We start from the raw sequence: 26,829 nt of genomic DNA, 5'->3' as shown, positions 1-26,829 counted from the left end.
TACCAATTCCTTAAATGGTGATCACCAGGTAATTCTCAAGTGGGGCAAAGACAACTTAGTTGATTTCAACCCTTCTAAACCTCGGTCTTGTCTTATATCTCGCAAAAAGGATTCTTCTGCTCCTATGCTTATCTTTAGTGACACTCCGATTTCTAGGCAAAATGATATATCTCTTTTGGGGATCACCCTGACTTCTAATCTCTCTTGGCACAAGCACATTACAAATATTGCTTCCTCTGCATCTAAAAAACTTGGTTTTCTCTTTCGCTCTCAGCGTTACTTTTCTTCCAAACAGCTGCTCACTCTGTATAAATCGCAAATCCACCCTGCCATGGAATATTGTTCCCACATCTGGGGTGGTGCCCCCAAAACCTCTCTCAGGCTTCTTGATTCCATTCAGAAGAGGGCAGTTAGGTTAATTAATGATTCATCTCTAACAGAGTCTCTCCACTCGCTTTCTCATAGACGTACTGTTTCTGCTGCATGCCTCTTCTACAGATACTTCCATGGTCACTGTTCTTCTGAATTGGCTTCTATAATTCCCGCTCTCTCTTTCAAAACAGTCCGAACTCATGCCGCCACCAGTCAACATCCATTTACTGTCCAACTTCAAACCCACAGAACCAACTTTTCATCTTCCTCACTTATTCATTCAACTGCCGTTTTCTGGAACAACCTTCCTTCATATGTATTTCCTGAAAATTACAATCTACAGAAGTTCAAGTCCAATGTCAACAAATATCTTCTTTCGGCTTCTCAACCTCCAATCCAAGCACGGTACTAAGTACTATAGGTTCTAATACCTCTCGTGTTTGGGGTTCACATAAAAAAAAAAAAAAAAAAAAAAAAAAACATTATCAGTAATAATAACACCGTCTTGAAACTGGTAGACCAAAGTGAGCATGTCAATAGTTGAAATGGATAGTGAGAAGAAAATGAAAATGCACTCATTTTAATGAGCTAACTCCAACGATAGTTAACAGAACTGGGATAAGTACAGGACAGACAACTATTAAAAAAAAGCTTTTATAGAACAGGTGATTATTTGTGTATAAAGAATTTGCAGATAAAGGAACCACTAGGTGGCAGTGATCACAGTGTACTGATGTAGGATTTACTTAAAGGTATAATTACCATCAGGGGTAAAGGGAAGGGATTTTTCTTCCGTAAAGGTGACTACAGTGGTCTCAGACAGTTTTTAAATTCTGTACAGTGGGATAAACTGATGATAACAGCACAGCAAATTCTAAGTGGAAAGCATTCAAGGAACTAATTGTGGAAACTACAAGGCCTTTCATACCAATTAAGAAATATTGTTCAAAGATTAGGCCTAAATGGATGTCAGATGAACTAATGAGACTTGTGGTAGAGAAGAAAAATGCATGGAATTCATATAAATTATCAGGTGACACAGAAGCCTGTGGAAGATATAAGCTAGTCCATAATCAAGTCACAAAGGAGGTTAGGCAAGCGAAGACAGATTACGAGGAGGCAGCAAAGTAAGCAAACACTTAGCCGTAATTATGAGAGCAACCTTGGACTCAGGGGAAGTCCTCATGTACAGGAGATGTGCAAATTTGTCCCCAATTCACAAAGAGGGATCTAAGGTTGACATGAGTAATTACAGACCAGTTAGTTTAACTTCTGTTCTGGGGAAAATAATGGAGTCACTGGTTAAAGTTGCATTTCAAGATCATCTAGAAAAGACTGCAGTAATAATTCAGACACAGCATGGGTTTGTTAAGGGAAAGTCTTGTTTGACAAATTTGACTGGATACTATAATGCAGTGACAAAGGAACTGGATGCAAAAAATAACCTTGATATTACATACAGTCAGTCCTCGTATAAAACGTGTTTACACTACACGAATTCGACCATACAAGATTTATAAATAGGGGAACGATATCGTATATAACACAAACTGAATTCGCTTATGCACGATTCGCCTTTGCGTTTACAAGAAATGGCAGTTGAATGCGGAATCACCCCAACTGAATGCAACACGATAGGAATGAAGAGAAGATTCTGAAAATGTATTTGTTTTTTTATATCAGTGAAGGGGAAAACATTTCACCATAATAACGTAAAAACCCACACAATTCTAGCTATCGGTATTATCGCAAATGCAATTAGATTGAGTTTACTACCAGTTTATAACAGATTCCACTAGCAGGAACGCAACTGGAAATTGTTTTTATTGGTTTATGGTAGTAACCCCCAGAAATGTGCTTTAGTAAAATGTGAGCCAGTGAGGTGTTCATAATGTGCCTCTGCCTTTACGGTGTTGTTTATTCAGTTGCTACACGCGTGCAGCTTTGTTTATGTGTATCAAACGGGCTTCCTCATTTTGGAATTGTGCTTTATTCCCTAAAAATGAGTAAAATACTTAAAAGGTGTGAAAAGGAAGCGTCCTGGTGAAGACACTACAGATTCAGAGAGAAAAAGAAAAGCAATATCGATAAACAGAGGTGGACTGGATCAAAAATTCTTACCAGGGAAAATTTGTAGTGGCCTCATACTAGCGTTTATGGCCAAAATCACACCAGCCTCCGGGCCACTGGGGTTTCCCCTGGTAAGGCTTATGGCCAATCCACCTCTGTTGATAGAGAAAAAATATGAAATTGTGAAATGCTTTGAGCGAAATGAAAGACCATGTGATATTGCATGTGCTACAGCCCTAAATGAGGCAACGCCGAGATTACAAAGAATGCAGATAAAATAAAAACAACTTTCATAGCAGGAACAACTCAAAGTGTAATTAAAATCCATTAGATTAAGACATAAGGAATTGGAAGAGATGGAACGGCTGTCATCTGTTTCGATAGAAAATCAAACAAAAAACAAGTTTGCTTACGATAGAAGCAAAAGCATTAGCAATATTTTATTACGTAATAAAATACTTTTTGTATTTTATTACGATAATTTATTGTGGTTGGTAATGTTTTGGTTACCAATGTGTGTTCAATCTTGGGTGGTCGGCACCTAACCCCATTTTTCCCATAGGGCCTGTTGTTTATATTGCATGAGGGTTTCTAGGAACACAACTATCGTGCTATACGAGGACTGACCGTATTTGGAGTTCAGGAAAGCTTTTAACACTGTTGCGCATGGAAGACTACTATACAAATTGGAGCAGTATGGTATTAGGGGTAAGTTGCTACAATAGATAAAAGGGTGGTTGAGTGGGAGAAGATAGAGAGTGGTAAACAACGGATGCTGCTCTTTGTGAACTAATGTTATTGGTGGAGTTTCCCAGGGTTCGGTGTTGGGCCCACTGTTGTTTTGTATATTTATCAATGATATTGATGAAGGTATATCAGGCTTAATGTCGAAGTTTGCAGATGATACAAAGGTTGGCACGGTTGTTAATGACAGTAATGGCAGTGTGTTGCTGCAACAGGATCTAGAAAATTTGGGCAGATGGGTGGAGAAGTGGCAACTGAAGTTTAATACTGACAAATGCAAAGTACTCCATATGGGTAGAAGTAACCCCAGAGAAACGTATCAACTGTGTGGCACTACACTTAGGGTGGTAGAAAATGAAAAAGATCTGGGAGTAATTGTGCAGTCATATATGAAGTTTTTTGAGCAATGCAGACAGGCTGCCAGAGCAGGTCATGGGGTATCGTCAATGATATACAGGAATTTTGCTAGTAGGGAAAAGGAGGTGATTATCCCTTTGTATAAGGCAATGGTCAGGCCATGCCTTGAGTACTGCGTACACGTCCGGAGGCCTCATTTTAGAAAGGATATAGAGTTGTTTGAAAGTGTATAGAGAAGGGCAACGAGATTGGTGAGGGGAACGAAGGGGGTCCTCTTACCAAGAAAGACTTAAGTTCTGAAAACTGCAGAGTCTGGAGACTAGGCACCTACGAGGTGGCCTGATTGAGGTGTATAAGGCCTTGAATGGGTTGAGCACACTGAATTCTGGTGGGAGTCTTCTGCTTGCCTAGATTACGAACCTGAGGGGGCATAAATTCAAATTGAGGAAAGGCAGTTGTAGATGAGATGTATGGAAATTTGCCTTTAGCAGCGGGTGGTTAATTAGTGGAAGAAACTTCCTTCTGTCATTGAACTTAAATAAATTCAAGGAGGTTTGTTTGTTTATTTGGTTTTTAGGAGCATTAGCTACTAAGGCCATATTGCTCCGGGGATATGCGGTGGTCATTCCCTGACCTTTCCGCATCCTCCGTATTTGGTCGTCACGGGCTCAAACCCCGGTGTAATCAAGAAGCATGTGCTATGCACTGCTGCTACTGCCCACCTGGCTATGGAGGCGGCCAATTCAAGGAGGAACTGGAGAAACCTTTAGAGGAAATGGATGTGTGAAATGGGGTTTTTTTTTTTTTGGCTGATGCTACATAAGCTCATATGCTTGCTTTTTTGCATCACATGCCTCCATTACTACTAGTACTACTATGTTATCATAGTTGTGCACCTGCTTGTAAGCCAAAGATTTTTCCCAGCAATACATGTAACTGTATATCCTTGTGGAGGATATGGAAGAATTGAACATTATAGCAGAGACATGCGGATAGATTAATCATACTACACAGCCTGGGTACCAAATGGACACATATAGTTATGGCACATGTCGAAAGAATGGTTTTGTTCGATAATATTACAACAATAAAGTTCAGTAATGGTGGTAACACATGGTATGGTATGGCATGGTTTGGTTCACTTGTTGTCAACTGACAAACCCACCAATGCAGCTGTTCATTACGATGGCATTTTGAACAATTATGCCTTATACACATTTTGACGATTCTCTGGAGAGAGATTGTTTTTGTATTGGCAAGATAATGCTTTCTCTCACAAAGTATGCTTTGTCAACAATGGTTTGTTTCAGAAGAATAATGTGAATCTGTGATTTCCAGTACAGATCTGAATTCCACCAAATACCTTTGATATGTTTTTGAACAACAATTTAGAGCTAAAACAAGATATACAAGTCCAGCTACAGCTTATGGGAGGAACTGAGCAAGATTACAATTGCCATATACCAAAAATTTGTAGAAATCTCTCAGAGATTTAGTAATACGATTAAAGCCCATAGGGAATTCATACTTTATATTAAAGATTTCACAAAATTTGTACAGTGCATATTGTAGTCTAAGTGTACCTGTTGGACTTTACTAGTTATTAATGATGGCACCAAGTATACTGGTCGGCAGAGATTTCAGTGTTTCCAAAATTTATAGTATTTCTGGGTAATTTAAAAATCTAAACCATTTTTATCCATCACAAATGACTTTTTTTTTACAAACAGTACATATTCCTTGTATACGAAATATGCATACTACATCCTTTGTAACTGACAGTAATAGATGTGCCCAGATGTATACAAACATGTCAAAATCTGCACATCAGGTAGCTATATAAACCAGAGAAGTGTTTCTCTTCTGCATTCAGTTGTTTTCTGGTGTAGTCATGTTAAGTAGTATCTACTTATAATGATTTTCATAATCTGACTTTGAAAATGGCAACTTCTGGGTGTGAGAAACCAAACATATTTTGATACATTTTCAGCAACTATGTCGTGGCAAAAAATAAAGTACAGGATATAATATCATTTTTAAAAAAATATACATATTGCAAACACTTTATTAAGTGACCAAGATAAAAGTTGGCTCAACCTCATAAAGTGTGCCACACATTAATTATGGCTTGCAATTATGGAAATGTGGTAAAAAGAAAGCCATGATATTTGCTTTTACCATGGTACACGGGGAACTTCAGGATCATATTAATGACTACTATTTTTGTTCTGTAAATGCAGCAAGTTATAATGCAAAGAAAAAGCAGGGCATTGTGTATCCCAACAATGTTACTTCAGTTGTAAGGCCAGTACCCCATGGACCTGAACTACTGGTACTACCTCTACCAGTTGTTCTTGAATATATGCCATTAAATTCCAAATCTGACATTTGAGATCTGGAGGATGATGTGAACTATGTGATACAGAAATTCACAAACCCGGATCATGGCTGTTTACATAAAGTGAACTTAATGATCTTGTGAGAGATTTAAGTCTACACAAAGGGTCTGAATAGCTTTAAGGGTCAAGCCTGAAATCCAAGGATCTGCTGGCCCCAAGGAACAGTCTTTTAGTGGTATAGCCATCATGAAAGGAATTGGTTCCCTCAAAGGAATTCTCCTTCATAATGGAAATGGGTATGCAGCCACTACTGTAGCCCATTCAACACACTTAAAAGAAAACTACAAAAATGTTAAGCTTATTTTTGTAAAAAAAATTAAGTACAATTATCATGATTGGCTAGTTGGTCTGCTACTTAGCCCAGTCATCACAATTTGGTTACATAATAATGCCTTGTTTTCTGTGCAAAGTGGAGTAGTTGAGCAAGCAGAGAACATTGGGAAAGGAAAGTGTGGCCATCAAGACATAATAATGCCTTGACATACAGTCTCTGGCACTAGGTTTAAATAACATTAGAGATGAGCCACTAATAAACTGAAACAAAGTACTATTACCTCTTCATATAAAACTAGGTTTAATGGCAAGTTCATCCCAGCCTTGAATAAAGAATGAAATTGTTTCAAGCATGTTTGCACTAACCTCCCATTGCTTACATACAAAAAATTAAAGGATGAATTTTTGTTAGGTCTCAAATCTGAAAGCTGCTGCTAGACTATTTAAAGATTTCATGAACCAAACTGAAAGATACACTTGGACTGGCTTTAAAAATATAGTACACAATTTTTTGGGAAACAATAAACACTCAGACTATGAGATGATTGTGAGAAGTTCAGAAAACTAAGTTGCAATATGAATGTTAAGGCACACTTGTCACACTCTCATCTCAGCTACTTTACAGAAAATTTGGGTAATTTTAAGTGAAGAGCAGAGAGAAAGATTACTTTAGGATATAAAATAAATGAAAAAAAAGGTATACCAAGGGGAAGAGCAGAGAGAAAGATTACTTTAGGATATAAAATAAATGGAAAAAAAGGTATACCAAGAGGGGGGGGGTAATGTCAGTGTGATGGTCGACAATTGCTGATGCTAAAAGTTTGTAGCCATCTATGCTTGATAGGAGGACATAGCCTTTGATATTTTTGTTTTTATGTATTTTATATAAAAATAATTTTGTGAAACCTGTAAAAATACAAAATGAGCCAGAGGCACTTCCACCAACACATATATTTTTTTTATTTGTAAAAAATTTTGATGTGATAGAGCAATTTCAAAGTAATTTTCAAAATTTCTATTTATAAATGTTCACTTTTCTTATCAGCAGTAAAACATCAGACAACTTTTCTTAAAATGCAGACCAGCGATATCTATGTGAAATTTTGAAATCAATAATTACTTAACACTAAAATAATGTTAATGGAGACATTAATTGGAACTTCAAAACATACTAAAATAAGGAGTCCACAGTGATGCTGATAAAAACAAAATCAGTTACTAAACAGAATAATTTCTCAAAAAGTGTAAAAGAATAAATTAAGGAATGGTTGACTAAACTTACTTGATCAAATGCTGGATATATATAATCAGCAAACTGCATTTCTGCTATAGCAGTTGCACCCACAGAAGCTAACCCTATTCCAAAACCTGCTATTCCTTGCTCACAAAGTGGGGTATTGAACACACGATCCTTTCCTAGTGAGAGGCAGCAATAGTCATTTGATTTGCAAGTGTATATTTTTGAACACCAAAAATTACTAAATATACACAATGAAAAGTTACTATTTTATGCAACCCAAAAATTTTATTGATATGTTACCATTAAAGTATTTAATTCTCTTTGCAGATTACCTAGTTTACAGATTAATAGCCTTTTCAGGTAAAATGTAAGCTTGATCTTTTCTATATACTTTTTTATATTTTTTATAAACTAGTTATGTGGAAAGGGTTGTTGTAGCCAAAGGGCTATTTACGCATGACAAGGAAATATATTAATAGTTTTGTTGCTGCAATCTAATATAAACTCAAAAATTAATTCACACAAAAATATCTTAAATTTGTTTTAGGGAAATACTACTGGTATCATTAAACAAAAAATCAAGATGTTAACTAATGATGACTATTATATTAAATACATCAAACCAAGTGGATTGAAAAAAGTCCATAAATAGGACTATCACTGCTACTAAACTAAATGTGTACAAAATGTAACGACTCACTCAGATTTGAAATCATTCAGACCTAATTTTAGATTTGAGATTATACTGTCTCCAAATTTAGGGCATTTGATGCAATGGGGGTAACATAAATTCCCATGCTGCATGATTTTTCTAAATAATATACTGAACTGCACAGGAATAACAAAACACGATGCAAGTATGAAACTGTTCAAGAGACCAAGCTATAACAGAGAGAGAGAGAGAGAGAGAGAGAGAGAGAGAGAGAGAGAGAGAGAGAGAGAGAGAGAGAGAGAGAGAGAGAGAAGGTGTCTCAAGGTCACTTTTTACACACTGGAGGAAAGCCAAATGAGTAACCTTGAGGAACCTTTTTTTTAATTACCTGCTTTAGATATACAAAGTAATCAAAATATATTGGGACAAATTAAATTAAAATATTGAACTTCTGACAGTTATTTCTTTTTACTAACCCCCATCATATTCAAAACACTTATCCTATCTCTCTCATTCCATTTTTATAAATAATTCAAGAAAGCCAACATTTGAGACGAGATTTAAGATATTTTGAGTGATGTTTATTAGTACAGTGGCTGATGGAAAATGGCAACCATTTAGTTAACCCTTGAGCTTATAAACCAGAGCTTAGAGCTTAGAAAACAGCCACAAAGTCCAAGATCGGACAGGTCCACAAAATTGAGCATCTACTTTGATGTTCAATTTAGTGTTTTCTCAACAATTCATGTGTATGGTGATCCAGATATTTTCAAATAAGGTCTTTCAAATGTCCAGACATACCACAGCCCAATGTTTTTTGCAATATGATTTCAAATAATGTCTTTCATATCGATAAAGGTGATGATCATGCTTGCCAGAGGAATTCATAAACTGTACCAATTTAGATGTTCTGATTCATGACTATAGTGGTGAAATGAGGACTCCTCTATGTGGTTATTGTTTGAGGCCCAATGTAGCCAAGTGTCAAGTGTGGGAGGTCAGTTTGTTTGTTATGTTTGTTATTTGGTTTTTAGGAGCATTAGCAACTAAGGCCATATTGCTCTGGGGATATGTGGTGGTCATTCCCTGACCTTTCTGCATTCTCCGTAATTGGTAGTCACGGGCTCGAACCCTGGTCTAATCAAGAAGCGTGTGCTACGTACTGCTGCTCCTGCTGTGGGAGGTCAGTAGCACAAACATCTGAGAAAATGGTCTAAGCCCATGTGGCTGTAAAATATGGTTAACAATTGTATTCATTGTCAAAATGATTGGCTGTAAACTGATCTGACATAGTGGTGATGCTGGAGTACAAAGAAAGAAAGTTATTTTTTTAAAGAAATTATTTTTCTGATGTTGATAGGTGATTTTAAAGTGAATACAGATATCAGCTCTAACCTGCCTTTGTTCAGGGGTAAAGTGTCAAGGGATCCAATTTGAACAAACACATAACTTCTAAATGTTCTTTTAAAATGCTTTTGCACTCCCATAACTAATACCCAAGGTCTCTGCAAGTTTTCTGACTCGCAGTAATTTGTCTATCTTCAAGGATGATAGGGGATGCTGTACCAATAGTCACAATGGTCACTGATGTTCATGGATGTCCTGGGACAGGGTTATGTTCAATAGTGTTTCTTCTGCCTTTGAGCCACTTATGCCTTCTAAATACAATGGAGATGAGAACAGGAGATTCCCCATATGCATTATGCAAAAGTTCTAATGTTTCTGTTGGTGTTTTGTTCAGAAGGACATAGAATTGCACACTGGCTTGCTGTTTGTCATTATTTGCATGGATACCTGATCACTCCTTCATAACTTTACTCAATTTGAAATAATGGGGTCACACTTACTTGCCTTGCTATCAATTTCTACTATACTAGTGGAAGAGAAAAAATATACATGTGTTTTAGATGCTGTGTTAATTGTTTAATGACATTCCTAGATTCAGGGACCCTATGGATTGAAGATATGTTGGAACAAGGGGGAACCACGCTTCTGCAAGAATATCTGATTAAGGTATTTATGGCTTTGAATGGATTGAGTACGCTTAATGCTGATGGCATCCTTACTCTTGCTCACACAACATACACAGAAGGGGACAGTCATTTAAATCGAGGAAGGATGATTGCAAGAAAGATGTGTAGATATTTGCCTTAAGCCAGAGGGTAGTTGATTATTGGAACAAACTTTCATTTGGTGTTGTGGAAGTGGGTAGTTGAAATAAATTTTAGGAAGAATCAGACAAATTATTAGAGGGGGTGGAGAGGTGATGTGGCAAATCCCTCCCCCACCAAATAATGCTGTATAAACAATATTCCTTGCATCATGTGCCATTATTAATACAACTTCCCCTTTTGATCAATAAATTTTTCTCACTGAGAATATTTCACAAAATTTTAATGAAATTATTACACCTCTTTCCAAGAAACACATGTGGTATCATAAGATCTATAATCAGAATGGTGGCAGACCGTTTTTATTTTTTGTCATTCTGATTTACTACAGAATATGAGAGATGAATTCTTGGTGCAAGGAAGCCTGAAGCTACACCAGCCACAAACAAAAATAAAATCGAGAGAGAGAGAGAGAGAGAGAGAGAGAGAGAGAGAGAGAGAGAGAAGTAGAAAGGTTGTGATTAGATCATATGCACCTTTATATGTTTCCTAATTGTGGCACAACACTATTTTGATTTTGCATTACCTTCTACACTAAAGTTTTAATTATGTAAGTTCAACTGGATGCTTTACTCAGAATGAACAAGAAACTATGGACATTCACGACTACAGTTTCCTTTTCATTCTGAGTGTAACAAATACATTTACTCTGTGAATATTTCTGAAACTGTCATGTGATTTAACAGAGAATAGGTACTGTTTTGGATGGCAACAGTGGTTTTCTTCAAGAATTTATTCAGCAATGTTCTGGATTCAGAGAGCTCACCAACTATTAATGACAGTGAAGACTAGTGTTAATAGGTTATATGATGCAAGGAAGCAAGCTTATACAGCATCAGCCATATAGAAAAAAAAAATAATAATAAAATCATTTGCTTACCCTTCTAATTGGTCCAGGCCTTCTTAAAATTTATTCACACTATCTGCTTCTACGACACCAGGTACATGTTTATTTTAACAACTAATTACTCTCTGGCTGAAAGAAAATTTCTGCACATCTACCCCATAATCAGCCTTTTCCAATTAAAGTTATCTCCTCTTGTGTTGTCTGAGAAAGCGTAAAGTAAAGACACCATCAGCATTTGTTTATTTGACCCATTCAAAGTCTTAAACACTTTAATCAGGTCTTCTTGCAGATGCCTAGTTCCCAGACACCAAAATTACAGAATTCATCTTTCTTGGTAAGAATACCTTTCACATCCCTGACTAACTGTGTTGCTCTTCTGTGCACCTGTTCCAAACAGATCTACATTCTTCCTAAAATGAGGTTTCCACACCTGTATGCAATAATCAAAATGCACCTAACCATTACCTTATAGAATGAGTAATCACCTTTGTTCCTGCAGGAAAAAATTTTGGATAACAAAGACAGAACCTAGGGTGCTATCCTGCAACCTATCTGCACGACTCAGAGAACTTCATTCCACTCTGTACAATTACTCCTAGATCTTTTCATCCTCCACTACCTTGAGTTTGGTACCATTTAAATGGCAAGTTATTCTAGGGTTATTACTATTAAAATGAAGTTTACCCTCCATTTATAAATGCTATTACTATTATTATTAGAATGACAAATTAGAACTGACAAATGAGGAAGAAAATTTATAAAGCCAAAAAAAAAAAAAAAAAACAATAAATAATAAAATTTACAGAATTCTGACTTCCATTCCCTTCCATAATAATTTCTAATAATTGCAACAATAAAGATAATTTATTAATTTATTTAATATGTCTAATCCTTCCTTACATTTATTTCAGCTACCCACTTCCACAATGTCAGACAGTAGTTTGCTTCAAATACCAATTACTCGCTGGCTGACAGTAAATTTTTGCACATCTATCCTGCGGCCATTCTTTTCAATTTACATCTATGTCCCCTTGAGTGTGCTGTCTGAGAATGAGTTAGAATACTACCATTAGGTTTATTCAATCCATTGAGAGTATTAAACACCTTCCATCATGTCTCCTTGCAAGTGCCTAGTTGTCAAGCTGTGCAACTTGCAGAACTGAAGTCTTTTGTGGTAAGAGTATCCTTTTGTGTTCTTGACTACTCACTGTTTTCTGCACCTGTTCTGCATCTTTCTTAAAATGAGACATCCAAAACTGTATGCAGTACTCAAGATGTAACTTAACTATTGTGTTATATATGGGATGATCACCTCCTTGTCCCTACTGGCAAAGTTCCAGTATATCACTGACAGAATCCCATGAGCTAGTCTAGCAGTCTGTCTGCATTGCTCAAAGAACTTCATGTTGGACTGAACAATTACCCCAAGGTCTCTTTTGTTCTCCATCACTTTGAGTATGGCACCTCCTAACTGGTATGTTGACGCCTCCGTAGCCAGGTGGGCAGGAGCAGCAGTGCGCAGCACACGCTTCTTGATTAGACCGGGGGTTCAAGCCCATGAGACACCAAATATGGAGGATGTGGAAAGGTCAGGGAATTACCACCGCATATCCCCAGAGCAATATGGCCTTAGTTGCTAATGCTTCTAAAAACCAAACAACGACTGGTATGTTATTCTGAGTTACTGCTGCCCATTTGCAGTATCTTGCATGTACCAATGTTAAATCTCAATTGCTATTTCTCAGACCAACTGCCTAATTTATCTAAGTCAACTTGCTGCAGTAGTATGCCTTAATTTCTGTTATTAACCGCCTTGCCAACCTTTAACCTTACTGTTAACCTCAACTGCCGTTTTTCAACCCATCTTCTTAACTTATCCAGGTATTGCTGGAGTATTTTGATTACTCTCTTTAACTACCCCTCCCAAATAATTAGCAAATTTACACATTAAATGATATGCCTACTAAAAACAGTAAGGGATCAACACCGAACCAGTGTGGATTACATGCAAATCACCTGTGAATCCTTGAGAGCTGCTGCAACAATCTCTGAATACTTCTGAATGGAACATGCCTACTATAATGTTTAGCTCTGAAATGGTTAATCAGTATGCTGCAGGATCACATGTCAATGTATAAGAGTAAAAATATTGGAAAAAAATATTCATTTACTTTCAAATACAAAATGTAATGTCATTTAGTGTGAAGAAGAAAATGTATTACAATTGCAGTTGAAATTAAACTATTAAGCTATCAATATTTTTTCCAGCTGCTACAAATCAGAATTATCTAGAAACAAAATAACCAACTAAATGGTAACAATTTAAAAATGAATTACGATAAATGCAAAATCATTTCATATAAAGATTATATCATAAAAAGGCAATATCGAAAATAACACTTATTATACAAATAATGAATATATTAACAGATAATTGAAAATAAACTATCTGGATATTAATTTAGAGAATCACAGTTAAAAAAAAACATCCAAGACACTTATGAGTATGTTGATAAAAAGAATTTCAAAGAATTTATTGACATGAAATTTCTGACTCAAGTAGCTATCATTATTTTGTTATTGGAATAAAGTGTCAGATTTGGTCCTCATTCAGCTTAGGTCATATTAACTTGTAAGATACAATACAAAAAGGTTTACATGTAACTTTTGTTACAAACAACACCATATATACAAACAATTATCTTACTCTAATAAATATAATACATGTAACATTCTATCAATTAAAGACATACCGATGAGCCAAAACATTATGACCAGTGAGTCGTTATGCAAATCAAAGCAACTGCAGGTGAACTATGGTACGTGCGCGGGTAGGGATATTGTACAAAAAACACCTGATACTGAGCTCCATTAATCAGTGTTACTCTTGTTCTTCAGATATGAAAGGCAGCGGACTTGGCGCCCCCGTAGCCAGGTGGACAGGAGCAGTAGTGCATAGCACACACTTCTTGATTAGACCGGGGTTCGAGCCAATATTCACCTAATACGGAGGATGCGGAAAGGTCAGGGGAATGACCACCGCATATCCCAGGAGCAATATGGCCTTAGTTGCTAATGCTCCTAAAAACCAAATAACAACAACAAATAACATAACAGCAAAGTGCCTAACAGCACCAGGGGTTTCCCCCATCTCCGTGTTGCTTTCATTATGAGTATACCAGTTCACTGGGAAGGCCAGAGATTTAAAAGTGCATGGATCATGTGAGTGTGTTATGTTATGTACCGTTGTTCCTCTGGCCATTTAGCCGCTGGACCCCAGCTGAGGCCCAACATTGCCCACACTTCGCCCCGTGGAGGCAGACCAGGTAACCACTAGTTTAAATTTTCACTCTGGCAGGTCCTGCCACCTAGTTTCCTGAGATTTCGGTGCCTAGGACCTATTGTATGGGGATATTGCACTAGAATTGGAAAAGCCAAAATGGTGGACGAACAGCATAATTTAGATACGGTTATTTTTGGTGTGTGGGGCATTCGCTTGCATACAGATAGAGTTGGGTAGGGAGAATGAAGATCGGGGGGATAAAGACAGAAGAATGAGGTCAATAGGGAAGACAACCCCAGATGGAATCAGTGGGGCATGCCCATACCCTACCAGAGGGAAGAGTGGGGTCAGCGAGGAGGGGAGGAGACAGAAAAGCCGTCACCTCCACCCCCCCGGGGTGAGAGAAGAAAGGGCTGAACAAGAGAGCTGGCTCAGATCGCCAGCATAGCGTGTATGCAGCAAAGCTGTGGCTTCGTCAGGTCCGTGACAGTATCCTATCCAATAGTTGGTCAGTGTTGGGATAGGATCTCGTCCACTGCTGGTCCAAAACAGCAGCAGACTTAAGTGAGTTTGACAAAGGCCAAATTGTAATGGTCAGACATATCTGAAACGGCACGGCTGGTAGGGTGCTAATGGTCAGCCATAGTTAGTACCTATCAAAAGTGGTCTGAGGAGGGAAAACCCATGAACCACCAGTGAGGTGTTGGATGACTAGGGCTCATCGATGCTAGAGGTGAGCAAAGGCTCTCCCAGATGGTACGTGGGGCAACAGAAGGTTGTTGTTGTTGTTATTTGGTTTTTAGGAGCATTAGCAACTAAGGCCATATTGCTCCGGGATATGTGGTGGTCATTCCCTGAACTTTCTGCATCCTCTGTATTTGATGGTGACGGGCTCGAACCCAGGTCTAATCAAGAAGCGTGTGCTACGCACTGCTGCCCCTTCCTACCTGGCAACAGAAGGGCGACCATGGTACAACTCACCAATAATTGGAATGCTGGTGACAGGAGTAATGTGTCACAACGCACAGTACATTGAACCCTGCTGAAAATGGGGCTGTATAGCTGCAGGGCGCTCTGAGTGCCCATGCTAACCATGGTTCACCGGCACAGTGCCTACAATGGGCATGCAAGCATTGAAACTGGACCTTGAGTGATTGGAAGAAGGTTGTCTGGCCCGATGAATCATGTTTCCTGTTACACCATGTGGACAGCCGGGTACGTGTGCGTTGTTTAGCTGGGGAAGTGATGGAGCCTGGATGCACAGTGGGACAAAAACAGGACAGTGGCGGCAGTGTCATGCTTTGGGAGATGTTCTGCTGGGATATCCTGGGTCCAGTCATCTATGTGCCAGGCACTCTGATGTCTACCACGAACCTAAACATCATTGCTGACCAGGTACACCCTTTCATGGCAACAGTCTTCCCCTCTGCTGTCTTTCAGCAGGATAATGTGCCATGCCACACTGCCTGGATTGTTCGAGACTGGTTTGCTGAACATAAGGAAGACTTCCAGGTATTGCCCTGGTCTCCAAATTCCCCAGACATTAATCCCATCGAGCATCTGTGGTTTGTTTTGGAACGGCAACTCCAATCTGTGGCATCTCAACCACAGACCTCATAGGAGTTAAAGGATCTGCTGATTACGTGTTGGTACCAGATGCCACAAGACATTTAGAAATCTTGTAACATCCATACCTTGCCGGGTACAAACTGTTTTGGCTGCACGTGGAGGACCAACATCATATTAGGTAGGTGGTCATAATTTTTTGGCTCGTTGGTGTAGATATATGCCCTCAGATATCTATTTATCAAATAAACTGATAATGGGGCAAATGGATTTTATAATTTCCATTTTTTGCTGGAAAATATGTAATTCAACCACCTACTCAGACTGCTAAGGAAACAGGAAAAAATAAGGTGAAGTAAGCATAAAACATTTGAAATAACAAATTTTTAATAAAGTTGGGAAGTCATTTAATCAGATATATTTAAATCTTTTTTGGTAAGTACTGTAATGTAAAGGAGGCTCATATGTAGCCGAGGGGTCAGGAGCAAGAGTGCAGTAGCACATGCTCTTCAAGTAGACCATGGTTCAAGCCCATAATTACTTATGATCAACAACTGTGTTCATAATTTATTATGAACTCCGCTGAATTGGTGACATGCCAGAGTATAAACACGAGCATTTAATTTTTGATCAATGTTATAATTCATCTCATTGAAGCTATATTTTAATAAACAGTGTATATTATAATTTAGTATTTAATTGAATTAATTTTCAATATTATATATTTGACACTGCTATGCTGTAGTTGAATTTCTATGCATTTCTGCATTCAGTTTTTGTCTTAGAGATGTTCTGGTCTTTCTGATGCATGTGTGCACATATGTGTGTATGAGAGAGAGAAGATGATATTTAGTTATCAAGGCTTGAGTTTATGCTTATGTTAGAGATGATACTGTTAAACATAAATAACTAAGCCAAATCCAATGATAAACCAAAAATCAGAGGTGCAGAAATTCTTGAATTTTAATTTTGCAACACTCAAAACCTCTCACAAAAAACTCAAGCTTCCTTAACCAACAGATATATCTGATAGACAAAAATGAAGTAATGCCAGCTCTGCCAATCACACAATAAGTTGTACTTCAACAATGTCAAAAGTGGGAAAAAATAAGCACATATCATAAAATATAGGTTAGTGCAAAAGCATCATTTTAACGTAGCCACCTACTAAAGTACAGTTAAACCCCCGCTATTCACGGGGGTTACGTTCCTGAGAAATGTCGCGAATACCGAAAACGCGAATACTGAGTTATGGCTCCCATAGTAATAAAAGGGTTCTGTTCCAAAGTATGAAATATATAAGAAAAACTAGTCTAAAATTTTGTCTATATATGTATTATATGTACCTTCATAATATGACTATGTACATAGACAGTACATAGTGAAATGCAAGCATACGGCATCGAAATGAAAATAAGAAACAATTTAATATTAAATGTAATATTTATTAGAAATTTCAAATAAATCTTTCAAACCAGCGCCTTTGCTTGCTAGCAAAAAAAAAACATACCGCCAGTGCTATCACCAGTTTCGCTAAAGTGTTGATAAAGGAGTTTGGCCTTTTCGCGAATGATGAGTGAACTTAACGGAATTTTATTTTGAGTTCGGTCTTCTATCCACAGATTTAAAGCTTTTTCCATTTTTTATAATTTAACATCACGAGTTACAGAGCAAATGTTTTAAGCAATTAGCGCGTTTTCACAGACACTACGGCGGATTTTTTCTTCCGATTTCTTGATTGATCGTACCGTTGACTTATTGATTTTATAATGTTTTGCCACTGAGGAGACTCTTTCACCATTAGAAATTGTCTAACAACTCAATTTTATTCGCTAATGTCATCACCTTCTTTGATATTTTCACATTTCTCTTTTTATTCGTAGCCATATTTTTGTAGGGGTTAGAAACAACTTGTCTACAATAAAGTCACTTTCTTCCGTTAACACACTCGAAAAAGTCTGTTTTACACTGCAAAACGGTAGATTTATCATTTTTGTAAGCATATCAATTTATAAATTGATAAATTTATTCAATTTATAAACATATAAATTAAAAGCAAACGACGAAACCTTCCATGACAAACACATAACACATACTGAACAAGGATTAGCGAGAAACATTCACGCTCGCGATTTTGTCACCCCTCACCCACTGAGCGCTGTTTTGACCGGGAAAGATAATTTTAGCCACGCCCATGTTTTTTATGGCGGAAAATATTCATGGCGCTTTAAAATTCACATTTTTTTAGGTTTCATTTTATATTAAATCGGCAATCGCGAATATGCGAAAACAGATACCGCGAATAGCGGGGGGTTTACTGTAGTTAAATTAATTAATTAATTTAACATATCATATTATTGCCAGAAAATGTGTAAATTCTCTATGTTAATTCTCTATTTATCTCTTGTATACACCATTAAAAGCAAAAGATAAATTTCCTTTTTTTTATTTTCATGAAACAAAATGTAAATCATTCCTCAGACTACACCAGGAAAGTAAAGTGCTCAAAGTAACAGGAGTGCTGTGGCTCAGGAGAGAACTGAAGGGGGGGGGAGCAGTTCTCCCATGAATCACAGCCTTATAAAATGTGCTACTTGTTCAATGTTTTTGGAACTATCTGGAACAGGATGTGATCAGCCAAAGGGATGGATGTCTTTGTGTATGTTCCCTGCAAAGAGTGTAAAAAAATTAAGTGCAAACTCAGAGTTCTGATGGGCATTTATGAGAGTTTGAAGAACAGGATGGATCCCCTTAAAGGAATTAAAATTGGGTGTCCATCAAGATCTCAGCTGCTTACACCAATGCTAGAGCTAACACTCATGCATAAGGCAACACAGAAGCAAACCCCAAAGCAGCATGCACTGGTCATACCTGGATAGTTATTGTTGGTGATTTTGTTGTCATGGAAATGGAATATATATTGTGCAAAAGAGGATAAGTGAAATAGGATAAGGGTATGTCTGCCAGAGAGCAAAAGCTGATGACACTGTAGGATGAATATCTTTTAAGTGCACAAAAGTCAATATTGTTGTACTGTAGGCATTAATAATATTAAGAGTAGGAGATCTGCAGACTTACTTAGCAAGTACAAGTCAATGTTGAAAAAAAAGTTGTGAGTTAGGGTTAAATTTGAAACTGTCTGCGATTCTGTCCAACATGATAGGAGGCAGTACATGACAAGAGCGCTGTCAATCAATACCGGCCTGGAGAGATTCTGCAAGGCTGATGGGGTAGAATTTTTTTCAGTGTGGTGTGTGCTTGTTAACAGGAGAGACTGTTTTTACAGGAATGGAATATACTTAAATAGAAAGAGTGCAAGAATATTTGATTATATCGAGGCAGTGTTAGTTGGGTTGGAAAACTGCTAGCTTGGTGGTATACAGAGAGCAACAGATTAACAACAGATGCAAGCAGAGGTGTAAGCAATTCTTTTCCACTGCTTCTACTGAAACATGAAGCAGACTGGAAAGCAAGGTGTTGCATATTTCAAGGCCTGTACTAGGGAGCACTCATGACACATGCAAATACATGGGCTGTGTTACAGTTAAGAGTAAGAACAGGTGCATGTATATTTGTATGTATCTAACACTAGAAGCATAGTAAAAAATTTTATGATTTCTGTGTATCAGTTAAGTCATCAAATGCAGACATTGTAGAGATATCAGACACATGGTGTCACTCACACATAACAGATGAGGAATTTGAATAAGGAGAGTATAATATATACAAAAAGGATAGACAGAATGGGGAGGGGTTCAGCTCTTAGTTATGAAGCATATTAAATCTAACGCAGTGCATCTAGTAGTAGATATGGGTAGACAGCACAATGTTCAATCAGTTTTATGTCATATAAGCACTAGAAAAATGAAAATGGAAATAAGAATTTGTTATAAGCCTAATGACTGTGATGGATATAACAGAGGATAATAAATACAGAGAAACAAAGCAGGCCAGTAAATCTAAATATAAAAATAATGTCTTATAATGGGAAATTTTAACTTTCCAGATATTGGCTGGAACTTGTGGGATGGTCACTCACACTCTAGGAAGACTTTTATGGATTTACTGTATGACTGGTTTCTACAACACCTTGTTAAAGAGGCAACAAGAGGAACCAATACTCTTGATATGATCATCAGCAGCAATTATTCATGCATTAGGAAACTGCAGATAAAAGTCTCACTACGCAGCAGTGATTATGATGTATTGATTTAGGATTTACTTAAAGATGTCAACTATTATCAAGGGAAAGACTTTTGATTTCATAAAGATGACTACAATGGTCTTAAACAGCTTTTAAATTCTATGCAGTGGGATCAACTGATGAAGTTACCAACAGCAAATTCTAAATGGCAAGCATTCACAGGGATGGAATCATAGAATCTATGAGTCTTTTTATACTAACTAAGAAATACTGTTCAGGGCTAAGATGAACTAATGAGACTTGTGGCAGAGAAGAAAAATGCATGGGATGCATATAATTTATCAGGTGATGAAGATGTCTCTGGTAAAGAATGCAAAGACTTCTTTACTTATGTAAACAATAGAAGGAAGAGGATGAAGCATTGGTCCAAAAGATATGAATGGTTTAACTGTTGATGATTCTGCTCAGGTTGCTGAGAAAACTGAACAGATATATTGCAGTAACATTTACATATGATGTTTTTTAGGAATTGCGATTCCAGAAGTTTGTCAATAACCGAGAGGTAGATGGAAGAGAAATTGTTGAAGCTACATATTAAAAAGGCATCCGATGTGGATAGGATCTATTCAGTTTTATCAAAGCGGTAGCATAGGGGATAAGCAAACTTAGCCATAATTATGAGAGCATCTTTGGATTTAGTGGAGGTCCATGAAGACTGGAGATGTGAAAATGTATCCCCAGTTTAAAAAAGGGATCAAACAGTGACATGAGTAATTACAGACCTGTTAGCTTGACTTTTGATGCAGGGAAAATAATGGGTTCACTGGTTAAAGAAGTAATGCAGAATCATCTAGATAGGAATGTAGTTACACTACTGTCATAGAGTGGCTGGCATAGGATGGGAGAAAGGACATGTTCTTCATTAAGAAGCATATCAAATCTAAGACAATGCATCCAGTTGACATAGGTGGCTTGTGCAATGTTTAGTCAGGTAGGTGTGACGTACACACTGAGAAAACAAAAATGAGAGTAGAAGCGTGTTATATACCCAATGACTGTGATGAGTAGAATAAACACTTATATAGAGAAATAGACTGGGACATAAAAGCATACTATCTTGTAATGGGGTATTTTAACTTTCCTGAAAATGACTGTAACTTGTGGGCTGGTCATTCACACACTAATAAGACATTTGTAGACTTATTGAATCTTCATCTTCCTGGCCCTCTGAGGAGCTGTTCTGGCCACCAACAAATTCCTCCAACTGCATCGATCATGTGCTCTATGAGTGGCATTGCAAAGTCTCATGCCCAGAAGTTCACCGATCCCATCCTTCTACCCAGCTGCAGGTCTTCCTCTGCACCTCTACCCCTCTATTTTCCCTTCCATTATATTCTTTAACAGATAGTTTTCCCTTCTTACTATATGACCAAAAAACTTGAGTTTTCTTTTGTTGATGCTATGAAGAAGAATTTTAGGCCTGCCAATTTTATTCAATACCCATACATTTGTTCTTTGATCCAAATAAGAATACACAGTATTCTCTTGTAACACCACAATTCAAATGCCTCAATTTTCTTCCTGTCAACTCTTTTCAGATTCAGCCATTTAAACATCCATAAGTGGCAACTAGAAAAATTAACGAATCAATGATTCTCAATTTCATCTTTAGGGGCAGATCTTGATCTCTCCATAATTTTGTCAGATCAGTGACCAATATTTTAGCAATTGCCTGTCTTCCCTTTACATCGTTTGAGCAGTCACTATTTTTATTTATTCTTTACCCTAAGTAATCAAATTCATCAACTTCTTCATTATCTTGCCTATTAACCTTCATGTTAATGGAACCGAGATTATCACCATAATTTTAGTTTTACAAACATTCAGAAACAATCCTTTTTTCTTACTTGCTTCACATACTCTCCTCAGAGTTTCTTTAAGATGATCCTTAGAATTGCAAATTAGCACAGTATCATCTGCATAACGAAGGTTGTTTATCTTCAATCCTCAAATTTTGATGCCAGTCTTTAAATCTTCCAAAGCTTCACACATGATATCTTCAGCATAAAGATTAAAAAGATGAGGTGACAAAATACAGCCCTGTCTGACACTGTTACCTATTGTGAAGAAGTCTGAATTTCCCATGTTGGTTCTCACAGTTCCTTCCTGTTCCTGGTATAGTAGATTAATCAGCTGAATTATGTGGATTGGGAAACCCATATTAGTCATAATTTCCCATAGTTTCTCATGTTGAACACAATAAAATGCTTTTGTATAGTCTATAAAACACAAAACGATGGAACATTGAATTCTTTGCATTTTTCAATAATCAGTGAAACCTGCTTGTTCTTCTGGAATTTCTTCTTTAAGTTTTCTTGAGATCCTGTTTAATATGATTTTAAGAATAATCTTGCTAGCATGAGAAATTAGGCTAATAGTCCTGTAATTTGAGCAAATTTTCATATCTTTTTTTGGTAAGGGAATGAAAATTGATTTCTTCCAATCTCATGGCCGCCATCCCGTTTCCCAAATTTTTACGATCATTTTATGAAAAAAACTCGGTGCCCTTCAAATCTATAGCTTTAATCAATTCTGCTGGGATTTCATCACTTCCAGGTGACTTTCCACACCAGTTCTCTGATGGCTTTTTCGACTTCTTTCAGTGGAACTGGTTCATGATCAAATGTGTTCAAGAGTGTCTTGAACACATTTATTGGATACTGCTTTCTAATGAAGCATTTTAGAGAAACAAGAAGAAGAAGAAGCAATATTACTGACCTGATTATCAGTAGGGATTCTTCATTCATTAAGATTATGCAGGTAAAAGACCACTGTGTGGCAGTGATCATAGTATACTGATTATGGGATTTACTTTAGGATGTAATTACTGTTGAAAGTAAAGGGAAGAGCTTTTGTTTTCTTAAAGATGACTACAGAGATCTCAGACAGTCTTTAAATTTAATGATTGTGACCAACTGATGATTTTACTAACAGAAAATTCAAAACAGGAAGCCTTCAGGGAAGTAATCATATCAGCTACTAAGGATTTTCATACTGGCTAAGACACACTGCTCAATGTTTAGACCTAAATGAATGTCAGATGAACTAATGAGACTTGTAGCAGAGAAGAAATGCATGGATGTGTATAAATTATCAGATGATACAGAAGCCTATAGTAGAAAAGATATAAACTAGTCAGCAATAAAGTCACAGAGGTGGTTAGGCAAGCGAAGGCAGATTATGAAAGCCATTGGTAAAGTATGCAAAGAAAACAGCAGAGACTTCTTTTCTTATGTAAAAGTAGAAGGAAGGGGCCCCATATTGGTCCACTTGATACCAGTGGTGTAACTGTTGATTATTCTGCTCAAGTTTGTGACAAACTGAATAGGTATTTTGTATCTATACTCACATAAGAAGAATTCTTTAGGGAAGGGGATGCCAGAAGTTCATCATGTTCTAACAGGGAGCAAAAACATTTAGTGATAACTGAAAGTAAAGTGGAAGGGAAATTATTGAAACTAAACATAAAAAAGGCACTGCAGGACCATCTAGACAAGAATTCAGTTATAGCTCAGACGCAGCATGGTTTTGTTAAGGGCTGGTCTTGTCTGACCAATTTGATTGGATACTATGATGTAGTCACAAAAGAACTGGATGCAGGGAATAACTTTGATATTATATATTTGGATCTTAGAAACGCTTTTGATACTGTTGCACATGGAAGACTGCTGCACAAATTGGAGCAGTGTGGCATTGGAGGCAAATTGCTGCTATGGATAAGGGGATGGTTGAGTGGCAGAAGACAGAGAGTGGTAATCAATGGACACTGCTCAACGTGGACTAATGTTATTAGTGGAGTTCCTCAGGGTTCAGTGTTGGGTCCGTTGTTGTTTTCGGTGTTTATGAATGATATTGATGATGGGATATCAAGTTTAATGTCCAAGTTTGCAGATGATACAAAGGTTGGCAGGGTTGTTAAGGACACTACTGATGCTATGCTGCTGCAACAGGATCTGGAAAGGTTGAACAGATGGGCTGAGAGGTGGCAAATGAAGTTTAACATTGACAAATGTAAAGTACTACATATGGGAAACATAACCCCAGAGCAACGTATCAACTCTGCAGTACTACATTGACAGTGGTGGAGAATGAAAAGGACCTGGGGGTAATTGTGCAGGCAGATATGAAGTTCTCTGAGCAGTGCAGACAAGCTGCAAGAGTAGCTCATGGTGTCTTGTCAATGATATACAGGAATTTTTATAACAGGGATAAGGAGGTGATTATTCCCTTGTATAAGGCAATGGTTAGGCCACATCTTGAGTACTGTATACAGGTCTGGAGGCCTCATTTCAAGAAGGATGTAGAGCTGCTGGAACGGTTTTTTTTTTTTTTTTTTGATTTGGTAGTTGTTGGCGCATCGGCTTCTGTGGCCATATTGCACCTCCCAAGGTTTTTGCAGTACTTTGATCCAAGCCCGAGGCGGGAATCGAACCCGCGACCTTTGGGTTGCCGGGTAGGTACTTTACCCACTCGGCTAGCCCGGTCGGCCTGCTGGAACGGGTACAGAGAAGGGCAACAAGATTAGTGAATGGAACAAAGGGTTGCTCTTACGAAGAAAGGCTTAAGTTTTGCAAATTACAGAGTCTGGAGACTAGGCACCGGCGAGGTGATCTGATAGAGGTGTATAAGGCTTTGAATGGTTTGAGCATGCTCAATGCCAATGGGATTCTTCATCTTGCTCAGAATAATCACCTCAGAGGGCATAAATTCAAATTGAGGAAGGACGGATGTCGGATAGATGTGCGGAAATTTGCCTTTGGCCTTTGGTGGTTGGTTGGTGGAACCGACTTCCATCACTTGTTGTTGAAGTTGATAGCCTAAACAAATTTAAAGCTCAACTGGACAGGTATTTCGAACGAACGGAGGGGTGAAATGGGAGTGGTGTTTTTTTTTTTTTTTTTGGCTGATGCTGAATAAGCTTGCTTTCCTGCATCATATGCCTCTACTAATGCTAATGCTAAGGCACCTCAGGTGGAGGGGATCTATCCAATTATATTAAGGGAGGCAGCAAAAAAAAAATAAGCAAATGGTCAACCATAAAATATGAGACCATCTTTGAATTCAGGTGAGGTTCCTATGGACTAATGATGTTGGAACGTATCCCCATAATACCAGTGATCTTGGAATGAATGGGAATCAATGGGTGACATGAGTAAGTACAGAACTGTTACTTGGGTAATTACAGACCTGTTAGCCAGGGCCGCTGCAAGTGGGTAGGTGAGGTAAGTGTCGCTTATGGGCAACAGTCCATGAGGGCGCAGAATTTTTTTTTTGATATTGTTTTCTGATTGGTTAATGCTTATCAGTATTCGACATTTATAGTGACAAATTTTATTTTCCTTACTGGCAGCACATAAGAATGCATCACTACTGCTGTTAGCTTAATGCCATCCAGGGAAAATAATAGAATCTGGTTAAATAAGCAATGCAGGACCATCTAGACAGGAATGCAATTATACTGCAGTCACAGGATGGATTTAAGGTGCAGTCTTGTCTGACCAATTTGATTGGATACTATGATGCAGCAACAAAGGAACTGGATGCAAAAAATAATATTGATATCATATACTTGGATTTAGGAAAAGCATTTGATACTGTTGCACATAAAAGACTGCAGTGGATTGGAACAGTGTGGCATTAAAGGCAGCTATTGCTATGGATAAAGGGATGGTTGAGTGAGAGAAGACAGAGAGTGGATATTAATGGACAATGGTGTCACAGCAATTTGTTATGTGACAACCATAGATGTTGACAGTGCTTGTTCTACTATACGAGCACATATTTCCTGAACTCATCTTTATATTTATTGGCTGGGGATAAGCAATGACTACAATGCTAGAGTCTCTTATGAAGGGCGATATTCTTACTTAGCTATGCTGTAGTTATTTTAAATAGTGAACATAAATGAAACATATCTCCCTCTTCAATCTGCATCTGATACTATAAAGTAACAAAGGTTAATGTTAGAATAAAATGGGTAAGAGTTACCTTGGCCTTTTCAGTTGCAGGGAAAACTTTCCTATGAAATTTATATATTTGGCCCGTTAGTTGACAATCCAATTACGCATATGACAGTTGTCACTTTTTAGTTCTTGTTAGTTTCTAGTATTCATTACTGAATGCCAACATTATGTCACAAGGTATCAGCATAATTTGTATATACAGATATACAATCTTTGTAATTTTTGGTAACAGACTGCTGGCTATCACCACGGGTTTGCTGAAGAAATCATCAAAGGCAGTAGCTCAATGGACTGCATTTGGAAACCACTGCATTAACTGGTTCCCTCTCCATGAGGTATGGAGTTTGGTGTTGTCAGTTTCAATTGTAAAATTTGTGTTTGCCATAAACTGTGTTTTTTTTTTTTTTTTTTATATTCCACTTCTGGGATATGATTGCACTGACATTATATCAAAACTGTTGCATAATGTTTTGGAATATATCAGGGTGGCACTATATTTAATGGGGATGTTATTTTTCATAAAATTTGTCTCTCACATTTTCTGGTTATCACCAGAAAAAAAATTGAAAAATAATTTTTAACTATTCATTAAGGAATAAAAATACATGGATTATCCCATAAATTTGTATTTTTCTTTGTTTTTTGCTTGCTTTTCACTCTCCCTTTTATTTTGTTTATTTTATTTATT

At 37.4% G+C, this 26,829-nt stretch overlaps 1 protein-coding gene across 1 annotated transcript in view; it reads right to left on the bottom strand.

Moving 5' to 3' along the window:
• BckdhB (Branched chain keto acid dehydrogenase E1 subunit beta) overlaps positions 1-26,829 on the bottom strand; it is a 117,395-nt gene that overhangs the window by 54,179 nt on the left and 36,387 nt on the right. Inside the window, exons 4-5 of the mRNA XM_090370082.1 lie at positions 13,142-13,216; positions 7,498-7,631 (exon numbers count right to left, since the gene is read on the bottom strand). Of these exons, the coding sequence (XP_090226208.1) occupies positions 7,498-7,631; positions 13,142-13,216 (209 nt within the window). The remainder of the gene's footprint in view (positions 1-7,497; positions 7,632-13,141; positions 13,217-26,829) is intronic.

The sequence above is a fragment of the Mastigoproctus giganteus genome, chromosome 3, assembly GCF_048544385.1.
Source record: "Mastigoproctus giganteus isolate SK-2022 chromosome 3, ASM4854438v1, whole genome shotgun sequence".
NCBI lineage: Eukaryota > Metazoa > Arthropoda > Arachnida > Uropygi > Thelyphonidae > Mastigoproctus > Mastigoproctus giganteus.
The sequence above is the reverse complement of the archived record's forward strand: the minus strand, read 5'-3'. Positions and strand labels throughout refer to the sequence as shown.